Source organism: Peromyscus californicus, unplaced genomic scaffold (genome assembly GCF_007827085.1).
Source record: "Peromyscus californicus insignis strain IS unplaced genomic scaffold, ASM782708v3 Scaffold_7__1_contigs__length_154581171, whole genome shotgun sequence".
NCBI lineage: Eukaryota > Metazoa > Chordata > Mammalia > Rodentia > Cricetidae > Peromyscus > Peromyscus californicus.
The window spans coordinates 142,903,137-142,920,198 of NW_026294595.1; the positions used below are offsets into that span (position 1 = coordinate 142,903,137).

The 17,062-nt window shown below is 47.7% G+C and overlaps 1 protein-coding gene across 1 annotated transcript in view; it reads left to right on the top strand.

Moving 5' to 3' along the window:
• The window catches only part of Ptpn1 (protein tyrosine phosphatase non-receptor type 1), a 58,088-nt gene extending 41,068 nt beyond the window's left edge, over positions 1-17,020 (top strand). Inside the window, exons 5-9 of the mRNA XM_052723964.1 lie at positions 2,045-2,182; positions 11,942-12,151; positions 12,494-12,655; positions 12,943-13,163; positions 14,024-17,020. Coding sequence (XP_052579924.1) covers positions 2,045-2,182; positions 11,942-12,151; positions 12,494-12,655; positions 12,943-13,163; positions 14,024-14,237 — 945 coding nt within the window. The 3' untranslated portion in view covers positions 14,238-17,020. The remainder of the gene's footprint in view (positions 1-2,044; positions 2,183-11,941; positions 12,152-12,493; positions 12,656-12,942; positions 13,164-14,023) is intronic.
• The last annotated feature ends 42 nt before the right edge of the window (positions 17,021-17,062 follow it).

Below are 17,062 nucleotides of genomic sequence, written 5' to 3' on the forward strand. Positions count from 1 at the left end.
GGTAGAGTCTGCCCGCCTTGCCTCTGAGGTGAGGACACCCACTCCCTCGTCTGTACTGACAGACTCTTGGCATTCTCCCTACTCATGGTGAGTGCCCACCCTAGCATGGTGGCCTGGGGTCTGACTGTGGGAGTAAGTGACTCAGGTCTCTCGGTTCACTGGCACCTGGCCTCTGTGTTAGGATGTTAAGATCTGCTCTCATGCTGACAGGTTGGCCCTAGTTGAGAGGCCCATCTCTCTAGCTGGTCTTCGAAGATGGCATGGGTCATGGGCTGAGTAGGCCAGACCTTGAAACCAAGCTCTTGAGAAAGCCCTCTCGGCTTCTGTCCTGGGATTGGAAAGCTCCTTCCCTGTTGGCATTGTAGGCCCTTGTGCCTGTACTGCTTTCTCTACCTTTTGCATTGGTTTGGAAGGAGGGGGGCAACACTGAGCCCCAGAAGAGCAAGTCCAACAGGCCTCTGCAGTTCTGTTCAGCCTTGGCTGCCTCAGCCCCAGGTGATGTCTCAGGCCCCTGGGCTGCCCCAGCCCCACTGTGCTCTGGTCTTCCTTGTCTTGTCTCCTGCTTTCCCCTGAGACGTTCTCCTGCCACCCGTCAGAACCTTCTCTCCAAAGAGCCTCTTTGACCTCTTTCTTTGCTTGGCTAGCCTGAGCATCATCCTCCTCTGAATCCTGAGGTCATATGTATTTGCAGTGTCTCCCCGATGTAACAGGAATCTTAAAAGTTCTTATTAATAAAAACAAATCCCGGCCAGGTATTGGGGTGAACACTGGAAGATCAGAGAGACAGAACAAGCCACAGCTAACCTCACCTGGCCAACTTCTCAGCTGGTCTTGTTTCCTCAGACTGGAAGCCTCTGTGTCCTCATATCTGAATGGCTCTCAGCTGAACTGTGCTGCTCCAAAGCCTGAAAGCTTAACCAGCCAAATGCTTCTAGTTTCTGGTCCTCATGCCTTATATACCTTTCTGCTTTCTACCACCACTCCCTGGGATTAAAAGCTCGCTTTCTGGGATTAAAGGCATGTGTCACCATGCCTGGCCATTTCCAATGTGGCCTTGAACTCACAGAGATCCAGAGGGATTTCTACCTCTGGAGTGCTAGGATTAAAGGTGTGAGTGCCACCATTTTCTAGCCTTTGTATCTAGTGGCTGTTCTATCTCTGACCCCAGATAAGTTTATTTGGGTGCACAATATTTTGGGGAACACAATACCACCATACCCCTCCTCTGCTCTCCCCATCCATGCACCCACCCTGAGAGAGGGAACATCTCTCCCAGCAGACTGGACCAGCCTGGGACAGTTTAGATGTGTGAGTTCCGTGTGTTCTGTACCAAAGAGCAACATACTGCATTCCTTGAGGAGGATCAAGTTCTCTGGGGTCTCCTCTGCCTGGGTACCCTGTCAGTCCTGCCTTGGAGACCCGGAACAGCTGCCTGCCGCAGGACCATCTGAACACCTGAACTTACTGTGCTGGGTCTGTGAGACGGAGTTCCAGCCCCATCTTCTTTCCTAAATCCCAGACCAAATCTTTGAGTTCATCAAAAGCTGTAATTATCAGCATTTGGCTCAAGATCAAGTGGTTTCTGAAGTTGGCAGAGTAGAGGGGCCAGGAGGACTTCCGACTGAACCATTGGTTCCGATTGAACGAACCAGTGAGCTGCACCTCTCGGCTGTCTTCCCCGCTAGCCGGCCGGCTGACTGCTGCCTCTCAGCCTGACAAGGCTCCAACCCTCCATCCTGTTGCTGTGGGTTTCCTCAGGGGGCTCTGGTCACACTGAGATGCTACAGAAGGTGTCTGTGAGGGGCAAGGCTTCTGTGGGGTGTGTGTGGTTTCACCTCACGGCAAGGACTAGAGCCCTCAGTGTTGTGCTGCTGTTGCTGGGTGGGAGGTGTGAGCTCTGCCACAAAGCTACGGGGTCAGGGTAGGGGCTGTACTGACTGGAGACCCCAGACTCGGGGGTACCGTAAAGTTAGCAGACCACCCTCCAAGCCTCCTGCCTCATGTGGCAGCCACTCAGAATAATCTAGTGTTGTTCTTCCCCCAGTTAAAATGTGCCCAGTATTGGCCACAGAAAGAAGAAAAAGAGATGGTCTTTGATGATACAAATTTGAAATTGACACTGATCTCTGAAGATGTCAAGTCATATTACACGGTGCGACAGTTGGAGTTGGAAAACCTGGCCGTAAGTATGGCGTGTGCCAACTCTTCCAGAAAGGGTTACCTTGCTTTTGTCTGTAGTCCTCGGGTGCTAGTTCCGCAGTAGTGTCCCCAGGAATTGTGAGCTCTGTGCGCAATGGGGCCGGCCCCCCGCCGTGGTAGGCAGGGCTTGCTGCTGTAGGAGCCAGTGCCCAGCCACCAGTGACAGACAGGATAGGAGGCCTCCACAGCGCTTTCTGACCTGTGACACCTGTTCACACAGTTCCGAGGGAAAGGCAGCTGCTTCCTGAGTGGTCTGCTCCGCCTGTGGGACTGGAGGGCTGAGGGGGTGTCTGCAGGGGAAATGACAGCGAGCTTGCACCTCCCCATTGGCTGGTCTGCGGGAAGGAGGAGGGCTCATCCCACTGCCCAGGTCTCCTGCAGCTGAGACTTCTAACCAAGTCTTGGGTAGACTTGCCACTAAGAGGAGGTCCCGGGGCATGGCAAGACCCTGTAATTAGGAGCAGTAGAAGCTCTGCTCGTAGTACAGAGCTGTGACTGAGGAAGCCATGGGAGTCCCAGGCAGGGTGGAGCCACTGTTGGCCCACTTTGCCTAACTGCTAGAGTAGGGCCAAGGGACATCTCCCCATGTCTTTGCTTTTTCTAGTTTCAGACTAGGTTCTAGAAGTCATGGGCAAGAGGTCAGTAGGTACGGGGGATCCGAAGAGCAGAGGGGAGCTGGGGTAACGGCTAGACTGCCGGAGTGAGGCTTGATGGGCCCTAGGGAAAGGTTGGGGTCTGCTGCAGTGACAGAAGCATATTCTTAGACTTCTCAGAGCTCCTGCTTGTGGTAAGACCAATTCCAGAACCTAGCTCAGGTTGCTGGAGTTGAGAGAAGAATGAGGCCCTGTCATGGCCTAGCAGAGGAGCCTAGAGCATGGGATGAGGTCACTGACACTCTGGAATGTCACTGGCAGGTAGGAGTATGGTAGACCCTGTCTAATGCTTTCCAGTATTAGTATTTCCAGTAAAGCCTGGCTTTAAAAGTGATCTCTGATAATCTCTGGGAAACTTCTGCTTGTTGAAGGAGACAGAATTCAGAATGAACTCCAGAAGTTTGTCTGTTCATGGCAGAGCGAGGACAGAAGCGCCTAGACTTTGTTTGGGGTTGCTGCTTTGGGGGTAGTTTGCTTGTATTGAGACAAGGGCTCACTAGCAGCCCATTCTGGCTTCACGTTTACAGTCCACCAGCCTCTGCCTCCTGAGTGCTGGGATTACAGAACAGGCCAGCTCAAGGTTTCAACATTAGGACTTTTCTGGGGCCTAGGACAGAGTCCTTTTGAAGAGATGGCCAGGCAGGAGGAAGGTGGTAGAAGAGGAGCCCCATGTTCTTTTTAGGGATAAAAAGAAGGCTCTTTTTGCATATTTCTTCTAAACCAATTTTTAAATCTGTTTGAAGCTCCTCCCTCTCTTCACCGAGTACAAGTGGTGTTTGCTTTTGCAGCTGCAGAGTCTTTCATTTGTCCAGCTGTGCACAACACCCTGTGTCCAGTGGCCACACTGAGGCTTGGCCATGTCTTTCCTGTGTACTTTACAGACAGATGGCACCTTGGTATCACCAGGCCTAGCCTGGACATCTGTATTTCCATCTTTCCTCTCACAGGCTGCTGGCCCTCTCTGTAGTTCTGGGGCCCTGCCCTCTAGGGTCTTGCCTTCAGTGGCCTCCTTTAAGAATACTGGACTGTAGCTGGGTGGTGATGGCGCACACCTTTAATCCCAGCACTTGGAAGGCTGAAGCAGGTACATCTCTGAGTTCAAAGATCTGAGCCTGATCTACAGAGTGAGTTCTGGGGCAGCCAGGGCTAGACAGAAATGCTGACTCGATTGAAAAAAGAAAACATTCTGGTCAGTGGTGCAAGTGAGATAGCTCAGTGTAGCACTGCAAGTTGTCTTCTGACCTCCAGACATCCACATGATGTGTGGCACCCCTCACCCCCAAATAAATATCTGTAAAAATCCCGGATGATCTAGGAAAGAGCAGAGTGGAAGCAGGTGTTGGAGGCCATTTTTTGCCCAACTGCAGGGCACTGTAAGATAGTTCTGCAGATGAGTGTGGTCCTTAAGGTGAGGGGGGTATGGTAAATGCACAGGCAATTGCCACTGGAGTCATAGCTGATGCTACACCTGTATGGCAGCTGCCTTGGCAATCCATCTTTGGATACTTGAATTAATCAATTTTTTTCCCTAAGTAACAATTGCCTCAACCATCCCAGTGGTCTCCCTGAGCCACCCAGACCTGTAGCACGAATTCTAATTGGTCTTAATAATAAAAACCCAGAGTCAATTATCGGGGTAAATGCTGAAAGATCAGTAAAGGAGCCAACAATTAGAGAGACTTCTTACCTCTACTGAATCCTCAACCTGAAAGGGGCTGAGCTCCTGTCTCCTCCCATTTTATATTCCTCTCTCCACCCAGCCATATCACTTGCTAATACTGAGATTAAAGGTGTGAGATCCTAAGGGCTGGGATCAAAGATGTGTGCCACCACTGCCTGGCTGTTTCTCTTTTAGACTAGATTAATCTTGTGCAGCCCAGGGTGGCCTTGAACTCACAGAGATCCGTCTACCTCTACCTCCCTGAGTGCTGGGATTAAAGATGTGTGCCACCACTGCTTGGCCTCTATGGCTAACTAGTGGCTTAACGCCTCATGCTGATCTTCAGGCAAGCTTTATTCTTAGATCACAAACAAAATATCACATTTCCCTTTTTTTTGTCTAAAATTTTTAAAAAGGTTATAATATAAGAAACTATATACAATAAGTACAACAAATATATTCAGACAATAAATACATCAACAATATCTAGTCCATTTGTATTTGACAAATTCAGAGGAAATACTCCATTATCTATCCTATCTTGGTGAGTCCAAATTCTTGTACCTAATTCACTTTCTATCCTAACTTACATTACCAACCCAAAACTTATCTTTTGATGTCTCTTAACCTTATACACTTTACATCTCTTTAGTGAGTTTCTTTTTTTTTTTTTAGTCTGGTAACAAGGAAAACTATAATTATAAAGTCTTCAACTCCATCAGAGACTCCTTAGGGAAATATTACCTGAGTAAGCAGGAAGTGCAGGCAAGCAACTTGCAAAAAAGGTGAGAAATGCTGGGCGGTGGTGGTACACGCCTTTAATCCCAGAACTTGGGAGGCAGAGCCAGGCAGATTTCCGTGAGTTTGAGCCCAGCCTGGTCTACAGAGTAAGTTCCAGGAAAGGTGCAAAGCTACAGAGAAACCCTGTCTCAAAACACCGAAAAAAAAAAAAATGAGAAATGACAGAAACAGCTGGCTGCCTAGACAGTCACCCAAGGTTCCTTTGCAATGTTGGGGCATCCATCTTTGGCCTCAGGCCTACAGACTTTTCTATGAAGCAGGATCTTTGAAGGACTGTCCTGCCTTATTTTGGCAAGGTTTGGCAGTCACTTTCTTGTAGTCAGAAGTTTTCCTGTGTCCTGCCTGGTCCTGCAGCTGCTCAGACCCAAGTAAACACACAGAGGCTTATATTATTTACAAACTGTACAGTCTATGGCAGGCCTCTTGCTAGCTAGCTCTTATATCTTATATTAACTCATTTCTATTAATCTATGTATTGCCACGTGTTCCTTGACTTTACCTGTGTCCCATTACATGTTGCTCCTTGGGCAGCTGGCTCACGTCTTTTCCCTTCTCCTTTCTTCTTCCTGTATATCTGCTTGTATTTCCTGCCTGCCTATAAGCTGCCTTGCCATAGGCCAATACAGCTTTATTTATCAACCAATCAGAGCAACATATATTCATAGCATACAGAAAGACATCCCACAGTACTTCCCCTTTTCTGTCTAATCAAAAAGGAAAGTTTTAACTTTAATATAGTAAAATTACATATAATAGAATAGTTATCAAGCAGGAATTACAATTACAATATCTAGTCTATTCATATTTGGCAAAATTAAGGAAAATATTCTATATAGCCTATATTTATGAGTCTAAGGTTTCATATCTAATTTATCTTTTATCATAACCAATGAAAATTATAATTATAACTATCTAGTCTTCAACTACATCAAAGACCTCAGAAGGATATAATATTAACTACGTAAACAGAAAGAGAATTGTAAGCAACTTCCAAAAATCTAGAAGGACAGAGACAGTTTGCAGGGAAAGGGTTGCAACCAATTTACTTACACAGTTGGCTGCCTGGACAGTCACCCAAAGTTCCTCTGTAATGTGGGGCATCCATCTTCAGCCTATAAGACTAGAGTCTCTCAGTTGCTTCTCCCTGTGTCCTGCAGAATGTTTGGCAGTCTCCTGTGCAAAGCAGGAACCTAAAGGACCATCTCACCTTGTTTTGGCAAATGTAGCTGGAATGTTTCTCAGGTCCCACCTGGCCCCCTGCGGAACCACAGGCACTTATAAAATAATCACTCAGAAGCATATTAATTATGACTGCTCAGCCATTAGCTCGGGCTTATTACTGACTAGCTCTTACACTTAAATTAACCCATAATTCTTATTTATGTTTAGCCATATAGCTTGGTACCCTTTCTCAGTTCTGCCTTGTCATCTTGCTTCCTCTGTGTCTGACTGGTGACTCCTAACTCTGCCCTTCCTCTTCCTGTCTCTCTCCTGGATTTCCCTCCTGCCTATAAGCTGCCTTGCCATAGGCCAATACAGCTTTATTTATCAACCAATCAGAGCAACACATACTCACAGCATTTTCTTTTGTGTCCTGCTTTTCCAATTTGGACAGTATACTCTCAGCAGTCGAGGCAAGAGCACTTTCTTGCCCAGTAGCTTACTTTTGGCACAAAGAAAGTAAACTCCATATGGAGTTTCTTCGATGCCTTTCATCTTCTCTCAAGTAGATTAGTGCTGCCAGGAGCAAACATGTCTCATTGTCATTAAAAAAGGGGGGGGGAGGGGACTTATGTTATTAAAACATCTTAAATGCCATATTCTGTAGATCTCTGAAGTGTTTGAAGACAACTTGTCTACCTAAAATATATGTTTGACCTTGAAAACATACCTAACCTGCAATAGGTGACTAACTACTAACCTACATTTCTTTCTTATCCTAAATAGTTTGTAATAACTTTCAAGGACTAGCAATTTTCATTACATTGTTAAATCTAATGTTTAGGTACAATACATTGAACAAGATTAGAAATGTATGTACAGTACATTCTAAAAAATAATCTGAACTTTGTATCATTATACAAAGATCCATATCAATGTAAAATTTTTAAAAACAAGTAGTTGTTTTTTAGAAGTAGATTCAATAATCTATCCTTTCATCCTATCATTTCCATATCCCCCCTTTTTTCTTTTTGAAACAAGAACCCTGAATCTAATCTCCTTTGTTCAGCTTTTTTCCTGACCATTACCAATAACAACTTGTAACCAACCTCCCTAAACAATGACACATATTCATAACCCATTGAATGACCAAAAACTACCCATCCCACCTCTTGAGAATGTGGGTGTTGTGTTCTTAAAATTGCTTCCTCCTGTCTGGGAGCGATGGGGGAATCCTGAAAAGAAAAATTTGGGTTAATTGTCAAGTCCTGGGAGAGGTAACTGTTATCATTTGTTGTCCAGTCTCTTTGTAATGGGAAAGTAAGTGCACAGCTTGTCTCAGGTCCTGGCTAGAGTAGTCTGTGAGGCTGGATCATCTCAGCTAGCCACCTTGAAATTGTCCTGAGCAGTTTGTAGTCCAAAGCTGATCTTAGGTGGTGTTTGTCAGCTTAGTGGCAATATCATAGTCCATCATCATAGTGGGGCCCCATCATCCTTTTGGAGACTTCAAAGGTCACTGTTAGGTGTGGTCATGGTTCATTGCAGAAAACTTAAACATTTTAAATGTCATATGCAGCAGATCTCAAAGAGTTTAAAGGATCAATATTTGTTATGTACATCCAGAGTACAAAACCTTAATTCCTAGTTACTTGATAGAGACCCAAACCTGAAATCATGGACAGGAAACTAGATGAAACCTTTTTCTAGAATTAGTTAGTACTCTATATGACCATTAATATCATAATAAAAAGTTTAAAATATATATGTGTGTATGTATATATGTATACATATATATAAAAATGTGTGTGTACATATATTGATCTTATAAATTTTGAGATAATATTCATGTCTTAAGAAAAGCTTTAAGGAGTCAAAATAAAGCCAAAAGATCATGAGACTAGTAGCAATAGAATAATCCCTTAATTTTGGTTTTTCTTCTGTCCCATATCAGGTGGCTCTTCTGACATGAAACAGAGATTTTAGATTTTCCTTTAACAAGCATGCTCGGGTTTAGAGAAGGAGAGAGCCACACTCTGACTCCAAAGCCAGCTTTAATTTTCAATTAAATTGGGACTACAAAAAGGCCATTTGCATAATGTGTCTGTAGAAAACAGCAGAAACAAACATTTGTGAAGATTTATGAAATTTTATCCTGTTGGAGATGTGATATACCAATAGGCCAATTTGCTCTTTTTCTTGGGACATTTTTTTGGTGTGGATGATTTGTTCTTTTCCTTCACATGTCTCATTTGTCCAGTGGTCTTCAGATTCCTTAGCTGGATACCTTCATTCTCCTGAAAAGACAAAATCAAAACCTTTCCCCATCCCTAACTTTGGGGAGGTTCCCTTTTGGCAAGTTATATCTGATCAAATGAAAAGTATTTTTAAGTCTTATAAGTTTGTTTAGATTGAATGGTCTGTCTTGTCTCTTGTTCATATCTAGTCTTTATCATATTTGCTTTATGGTTTCTCCTGAATTTTTTGTTCTCTCTTCTATAGGTGTTTTATTATCCAGAGCAGTATGGTTTTTTACAATAGGCATTAGGTTCTTTAATTGCTCTGAGAAGGAGTTTCCTCCATGATTACAAGAAACAACTGAACCGAATTTGGCACTAGAGGCCTGCGAGAGGCCACTCGAGGCATTTCCCAATAGCAGAGGGTTACCTTGACTGTCCCTTAGTGATCTACTTTTATTAGTCCAATGTCTGCCTTTGCCACACCCTCTGCATACTCCAGAAGGGAGGGGAATTCTGTTGGGATTATTCTTAGAAAATAGGAACTCCCTGTTTACAATTCCTTTTTAGGTGACCTTGTTTACTGCAATTGAAACACTTGACATTTTGATTTTTCTTCAAATCAAATCTACGGAAATCACCTCTCCTGTCCAAGCATCATCATGGTTATGAGATTCAGTATTGGCTATATCTCAGATCCATTCCTCTAAGGGTGCTGATCTTGCCTTTAACGGCCTAATTACCTTTTTGCATTGTGCATTAGCATTTTCAAAAGCCAGAGATTCAATTATTATTTGTCTAGCTTCTGAATTGATATGATTCTATTTACTGCTGAAGTCAATCTTTGTAAGAAATCAGTGAAAGTTTCTGTTGAGTCCAGCATAACTTTAGTAAATGACTCAATTTTCTTTCCTACTTCTTCAATTCTGTCCCAAGTATTTCAAGGCTGCTGCACACACAAAGCCAGGGTGTGGTCATCATATAGAGATTGCCTTTCTATATTAGCATAATCTCCCTAAGAAGTTGATTAGGCCGGGCGGTGGTGGCGCACGCCTTTAATCCCAGCATTTGGGAGGCAGAGGCAGGTGGATCTTTGTGAGTTCGACGCCAGCCTGGTCTACAGAGCGAGATCCAGGAAAGGCGCAAAGCTACACAGAGAAACCCTGTCTCGAAAAACCAAAAAAAAAAAAAAAAAAAAAAGTTGATTGGGAGATTTCCATACCTCTAGCCCCACTTTGTTGTTCAATGGTTTTAGCCTCATCTTTCCACCAGGTCCTCCATTATAATTGGAGACCAGCTTCCAAGACTGCTGTAAGCAAATCTCTCCAGTCTTGAGGGATAATTCTATTACAAGTTGGCCACGAGTTTAACATCTGCTTCACCACAAAAGGTGAAGAATGCATGCCATATGAGACTATCACTTCCTTGATTCTCCCCAAATCTAAAATTTGCACAGGAGTCCACTCAGCTCTTATATAGCCTTGGGGATATCTATCATTTGGCAGTTCCTGTAAGGTTACTGGATAAATTAAGATTGGCTGTTTGAAAACCTTAGGCTGCTCTTCTGTAACCGTATAATGCAATGCTGAGATTGGTTCTCTCCTTTAAATTCCTCTGTCTGGGTCTGAATATCTCTATGATCTATTTTAATAAGTTTTTCTAAAACTTGTATCTTAGCACTCATATTAACCAACTTTTTTAGTAATAAAACAAAAGATCAAACAAATAATATGTATAATTGACATTATGTAAATCTCATCTAAATTAATTATCCTCTCATTTAATTGTTCCATTTTCAAACCATCTAGTTAGAGCCCTAACTCCCTCCATTGTAATAATGTTTCTCTTTTTTTTTTTTTTTTTTTTTTTTTTTTGGTTTTTCAAGACAGGGTTTCTCTGTGTAGCTTTGCGCCTTTTCCTGGAACTCACTTGGTAGCCCAGGCTGGCCTCGAACTCACAGAGATCCGCCTGGCTCTGCCTCCCGAGTGCTGGGATTAAAGGCGTGCGCCACCACCGCCCGGCAATGTTTCTCATTTTTTAATGTGGAGAAAAAAAAAACTTTCTCTTTTAACTAATTCCTCCCTTTAAGAATTCCCAGTTCTCTCACCAAATCCACCATCAATGACAATTCAGATGTGAGGCTGACTGCTTCTGTGTAAAACAGTATAAGCAGATTTCAAGGCAGCTACCTAGTGTGGTAGCAGCCCAAGGAGGGATCTAGGGAGAGCCCACAACCCACTGGGAGAGAAGAAGCCAAAGTCAGCTGTCTGCGCAGGGGAACGTGCGAAGACGGCTAACTCTTGCAGTTTTGGGAGCCCAAAAGCCTGTGGAGTTTGCTGCAGATAGGCTACAACAGAAACTTAGCCAGCAGAGTCCTGACTCCTGACGCGTGCACCTCTGACCTGTGCCAATGGCTGCAAAGCCACGGGCAAGCAGCTTTTTTGTGAATTCGTGCCCCACAAGTTGGACGCCAGATGTAGCACAATTCTAATTTGGTCTTAATAATAAAAGCCCAAAGTCAGATATCAGGGTAAATGCTGAAAGATCAGTAAAGGAGCCAACAACTAGAGAGACTTCTTACCTCTACTGAATCTTCAGCCTGCAAAGGAGCTGAGCTCCTGTCTCCTCCCGCCTTATATTCCTCTCTCTGCCCAGCCATATCTCTTTCTGTCTCCACCTCCTTAGTGCTGGGATTAAAGGCGTGAGATCCTAAGGGCTGGGATCAAAGATGTGTGCCACCACTGCCTGGCTGTTTCTCTTTTAGACTAGATTAATCTTGTGTAGCCCAGGGTGGTCTTGAACTCACAGAGATCCTTCTACCTCTACCTCCCGAGTGCTGGGATTAAAGGTGTGTGCCACCACTGCTTGGCCTGTATGGCTAACTAGTGGCTTAGCGCCTCATGCTGATCTTCAGGCAAGCTTTATTCATTAGATCACAAACAAAATGTCACCACACAGACCTGGTGCCAGCCTCCCCTCGTCCCCGCCTCCACACACTCACAGGAACCCTTTCTGAGATTTAGGGTCCTAGTGGCATGGTGACTTTTAGGCTACAGTGATTGTGGCCACATGTGCATGGGTGTAGAAGGGACAGGAAGATAAGAGGATTGTCCACTGCCTAAGGCTGTGGCCAAATCAAGCCAGTGCACACTGGCTGGGCAGGAAGTCACTTGATGCTCAGGTGGGGTCTGCAAATGCTGCACTCAGCCTAACCGCCGGGCTTTCTCTTTCAGACCCAGGAGGCTCGGGAGATCCTACATTTCCACTATACCACGTGGCCAGACTTTGGAGTCCCTGAGTCGCCTGCCTCCTTCCTCAATTTCCTTTTCAAAGTCCGAGAGTCGGGCTCACTCAGCCCGGAGCACGGTCCCATCGTGGTGCACTGCAGCGCTGGCATCGGCAGGTCGGGGACCTTCTGTCTGGCTGACACCTGCCTCTTGCTGGTGAGGAGGCTTTGCAAGCCCAGGAAGGAAGGAAGCATGCTCAAACCACCCTGCTGGCTGTACTTCTGTGACGCTGTCCATAGCGCCCTTCCTTGGGGGATGCTCTGGGTGGCCCTTACCGTGACAGTGGTTCCGTCCCTTCTAGCTCTGTTCACAGGGTGCTCCCAGTTGTCACAGGAGCCAGCCTGTAATCCCCCTGTAATCCCCCAGAGCTCTTTTCTCAGCTCCTTCAGCTCAGTCCAAAGGGTCCTGGGTTTGCTTCATTTTTCTCCCATTTCCTTGAGGCCCTCCACCACCCCTCTGTGGCTTTCCTCTGGCTGACCCAGTTTCCTTGGCTTGCAGATGGACAAGAGGAAAGACCCCTCTTCTGTGGATATCAAAAAAGTGCTTCTGGAGATGCGCAGGTTCCGCATGGGGCTCATCCAGACAGCCGACCAGCTGCGCTTCTCCTATCTGGCTGTGATCGAAGGTGCAAAGTTTATCATGGGCGACTCCTCAGTACAGGTCAGTGCTGTTGTGCTTAGCACATGCGTGTTGGTGTTTGGGCTCGGTTCCTAGCTGGGGATAGACCGCAGAGCCTGTGCACGTTCCTCAAGGCTCTGATCTTAAGAAGGTCCAGCTCTGCTGAGGTCAAAGGAAGTAGCCCTCTTTTGTGTATGCCGTCACTAGAGTCGCTAAGGGACTGCTCCCTCTGCCTGCCGAGGATCCCAGAGCTGCTGCTAAGCTGTGGACGGTTCACCCAGGGAGACCCAGAGCGAGTACTAATGGACTTCTGTTGCTGTTCTTCCCAGGATCAGTGGAAGGAGCTCTCCCATGAGGACCTGGAACCCCCACCCGAGCATGTCCCCCCACCTCCCCGACCACCCAAACGTATCCTGGAGCCTCACAATGGGAAGTGCAAGGAGCTCTTCTCCAGCCACCAGTGGGTGAGCGAGGAGACCTGCGAGACTGAAGACAGCCTGGCCAGAGAGGAAGGCAGAGACCCCTTAAGTGTCATGCATAGCATGAGCAGGTGATGGAGGGGCCTGGCTTGGTGTGGGGGGCAGCGGGTGGAAAAGGAAATGGCTTGCTGTCCAGAAACATATGTAGGTACTGAAACCTTGAGGCTACACGAGGTGTTTATGCATGCATGAGAAATGGTACTGCCTCTTACCTTGGCAAAAAGTACCCATTGCCCCTGGCTGTGCCTATGCAGTGACAGGTTATATATAATGAGGTTCCAGTGCCACCTTGTGGTGCTTGTCTGATCTGCTCTGTCCTGAAACTGGGCAGGTGTAGCAAGTTGCTCGCTCACCCTGGTGTAAGCATTGTTGAGTACCCACTGATAACTGTGGAGTCTGAGATAATAGTAGAGTGTGGCCAGGAGCTGTGCTGCAGACCCTCCATTTGGAGAAACTGGCACTGTAGTGACCCCAGTAGGAGTGAGGTAGCTTCTGGGGCAGCTGTCTCCTTCCTAGAGGGCTGTTTTGAGGTGTGGGCACACACAGTCTGACTCTCAGTAGGACCCACCCAGAGCTCTGAACACAGTTTGTAGAGGCATGGCTGGTGCCCTCGTTCTAGCAGCCTGGGTCATCGAAGGGACAGAGCTGCCAGTGTCCGGGACTAAGGAAGCCATGTTTCCCTGCAATTGGGATGTGGAGCTGAGCGCATTTCTGACGAGAGCTAGGAGTTTCCATTCTGATAGAGCACATACACTGGTGGACTGCGGGCTGACTTGATCTTTGAGTAAAACCAAGGTCCCCAGGGACTAGATGACAAGTAGGCTGTCTGTGCTGGCCTTCCCACCCAACGCGGTATGGAGGGCTTGCTTCTCCAGAATTCCTCCATCCATCTTCTCAAGGTGGAATGACCTGTTTCTTCCCCTCTCCCCAGCACGAGTCAAGACACTGAAGTTAGAAAACGGATGGTGGGTGGAGGTCTCCAAGGTGCCCAGGCGTCTGTTCCCACCAAGGAAGAGCTGTCCCCAACGAAGGAGGAACAGAAGGCACACTGTCCGACTCACTGGAAGCCCTTCCTGGTGAACGTGTGCATGGCCACGGTCCTGGCGACTGGCGCATACCTCTGCTACCGGGTGTGTTTTCACTGACGGACTGCTGTGAGGCGTGAGTGTGGTGGGCACTGCCGCTGCCCAGCTTCGTTCGGAGTCGGTCCGCGGTGTCGGACCCGCTGTTAGGGGAGCAGCTCGCAAGCCTGCGGTGGAACTGGAAGGGCCAGCCCCAGGAGGGGCGTCAGTGCACTGGGCTTCGAAGGAGCCCCATGGTCCCAAGAACAGCCTAATCTCAGGGCCTTATGCTGTTGAGGAGAAGTAGAGGAAATGCCTAATACTCTCACTCACTCGCTCTCACCTCACTCCTCCCCCTTTCTTTCTCTGTTCGTTTTTTTTTTTGGAAAAAAAAGAATTACAACACATTGTTGTTTTTAACATTTATAAAGCAGGTTTTTGTTATTTCTGGAAGAAAAAAAGAAAGACGCTAGGCACTCGTGAGATTCTCTTGTGCCCTTTGGCGTACGATTAGATTCCTGATTTATATTGATTTCCCAGGGGAAGGATCCCAAATGGTCAGGAATGTAGCGCTCCTGCTGGCTTGGGCGGCCCCCACTGTTACCCTGAGCTGGCAGGTGCCCTGGAGCCGCCCCACTATGAGGGGAGCAGCAGCACCGGCTGGTTCTGAAGAGCAAGCCCGGCTCTGCTTCGCTCAGGTGTCCCTGCTGCATTTCCAGACTCGTCTGCACCCTCCCTCCTTGTGACAGCCATCTTGCTGGTGTCCCAGCCCTCACCATTCCCTCCCTGTAAAAGGGTTTCCCTGGGATCCCTGCCTCAGGGTCGAGTTCACCTTAGGTGGCTGCCGGGGCGCTTATCCTGCGGTTTCCATTTCATTTGGAAGGTAAGCACCACTGTGGTAGAACCCACACTGCTGAGGTACAAGCATGACTGATAGAAGGAAGGAGCCTTGGTGTCACGGAAGCCACTTCGCAGGACTGTTTCCAACCTCTGAAACATTCAGTCCGCTCCTGGAAGGCATCAGATGATTTTTGCAAACTGCAAAGACTTTTTCCTGAGTGGTGATTTTCAGTCAGGACTCCTGAAACACCACTGAACTCTTGCCGTGGCTGAGGCTGTGGGGAGACACATGCTTTCATACGGCTGCTCTCTAGCAGCCCAGCTTGCTCTCCAGCCTCTCACCTGCAGGCCACAGTGGCCGTGGTGGGAGGCACTGGCCAGCAGAGCAAGCTGCAAAGGATGCTTGTTCACACAGAGCCACCGTCTCCTTCAGTTGGGCATCTCCCTTTCTCTTCATCCTTCCACTTCCTTCCCTGGAGTACCGAGCCCACAACTATCGTGAGGAATGCAAGGGGGGTGGCAGAGGCAGAGCCCTGGCTCATGGCAGCACGAGGCCCCACACCCTCCCTAGAAAGTGCTCCACTCTATTTATTCACCTTCCCCAAAGGCGTCCGTCCGTCCGTCCCCACTGCATGAGCACGTCCTTCACCTGGTAATGTAAGATGTCAGCCTGGCACTCAGGGCCCTGTCGATCAGTATCAGATCAGTCCTGCAGTCGAGCCAGGATTGCGAGACTGACAGGAGCCACGTGCAGCCGGGGCTGGGACTAGGAGCAGGCGCTGGAGGGTGGTGGGAGCAGTCTTCAGGAACATGGGACAGTGCTCGTGTGTAAAGGCCCTGTGGCTGGCTACTGATGTGATGTTCAAGAATGCGGGCTGGGCTTTCTCCCCATGGCCTTGTCCATCCCGTTCCCAGCCTCCGCTTTCCCTGTTAGCTAGAAAACACGAAGTCTCCTGCCCTGGTGGTGCCATGCGCTTGACATGGGAAACTTAGATGCCCACTCACTGACAGCCCATGTCCAGCCACCTCTGCATACTCTGACCAGATGTGACTGTTGCTGAGCAACCGCCACTGCCACTCTGTGTGGGAGCAGTGCTGTCCAGTGCGGATACTGCCTCACTCCTGGCAGGACACTTTAGACTCCCTGGCTGCCCCGCCAAGCCCCACCACACCTCAGACATTCCACGGTCACATCTCATTCCCTGGACACTTAGGCAAGCAGGGCCCTTCCACCTCTGGAGTCTGCCCCTCCATTCCAAGTTCACGCTCTTCTGGAGCATGCCAGGATTGGAAGCAAGGCAGCTTGTGGGAAGCACCCTCCTGGGCAACCCCGGGTGACAGTCCTTAGAATCAGCCCGCTGTCATCACTGGCCTGTCACCTTGCCCAGAGGTGTGCCGCTCTTGAGCCTGGTAGACACTGATGATGGTGCTCATGACTCTTCCTGTGAGAGGAACTTAAGACCTCCACATTGGGTGGCTTTTTTAAAACAAGCAGCGAAGGCAGCTGGAACTCCAGACTGCCTCTTGCCAGCATTTCACGTTTTGCCTTTCACCCAGAGAAGCCAGCACAGAGCCACTGGCGGGAATGGTGGTGGCCTTGCCCGCAGAGCCTGGAGAGGTGGCGCAGCCGGTCCAGGCTGGGAGCAGTCAGCAGTGGGCTGTGTCTGGGGTGGGGTGTGTACAGTAGCCTTCTAGTGGATGTCCTGGAGAACAGGCGCTCTCCACCCCATTGCCTGTGTTGGAGGTAGCAGGCTGCTGTAGCCTTAAGCCAATATTTACTCAGCAGGTCGTTCTTTTTTTGTTTTGTTTTGTTTTTTAATGGCCATGGAATAAAGCATTTTTACAAAAATAAAAACCAACAACAAAAAAATGTGTTCCGGTATAGTACCTTCGCAGGTGGGTGGGGGTGGTGCATGCCCCGGTGGGGGTGTCTCAGGGTCTTCTGTGACCTCACAGAACTATCGGACTGCACCGTATCACCAATGGGTCTGCATTTTAGTTGCAACAATAAATGTTTTTAAGGAACATAGATGTGAGATGCTTCTATTTCTTTACCTGATGGACCTGAG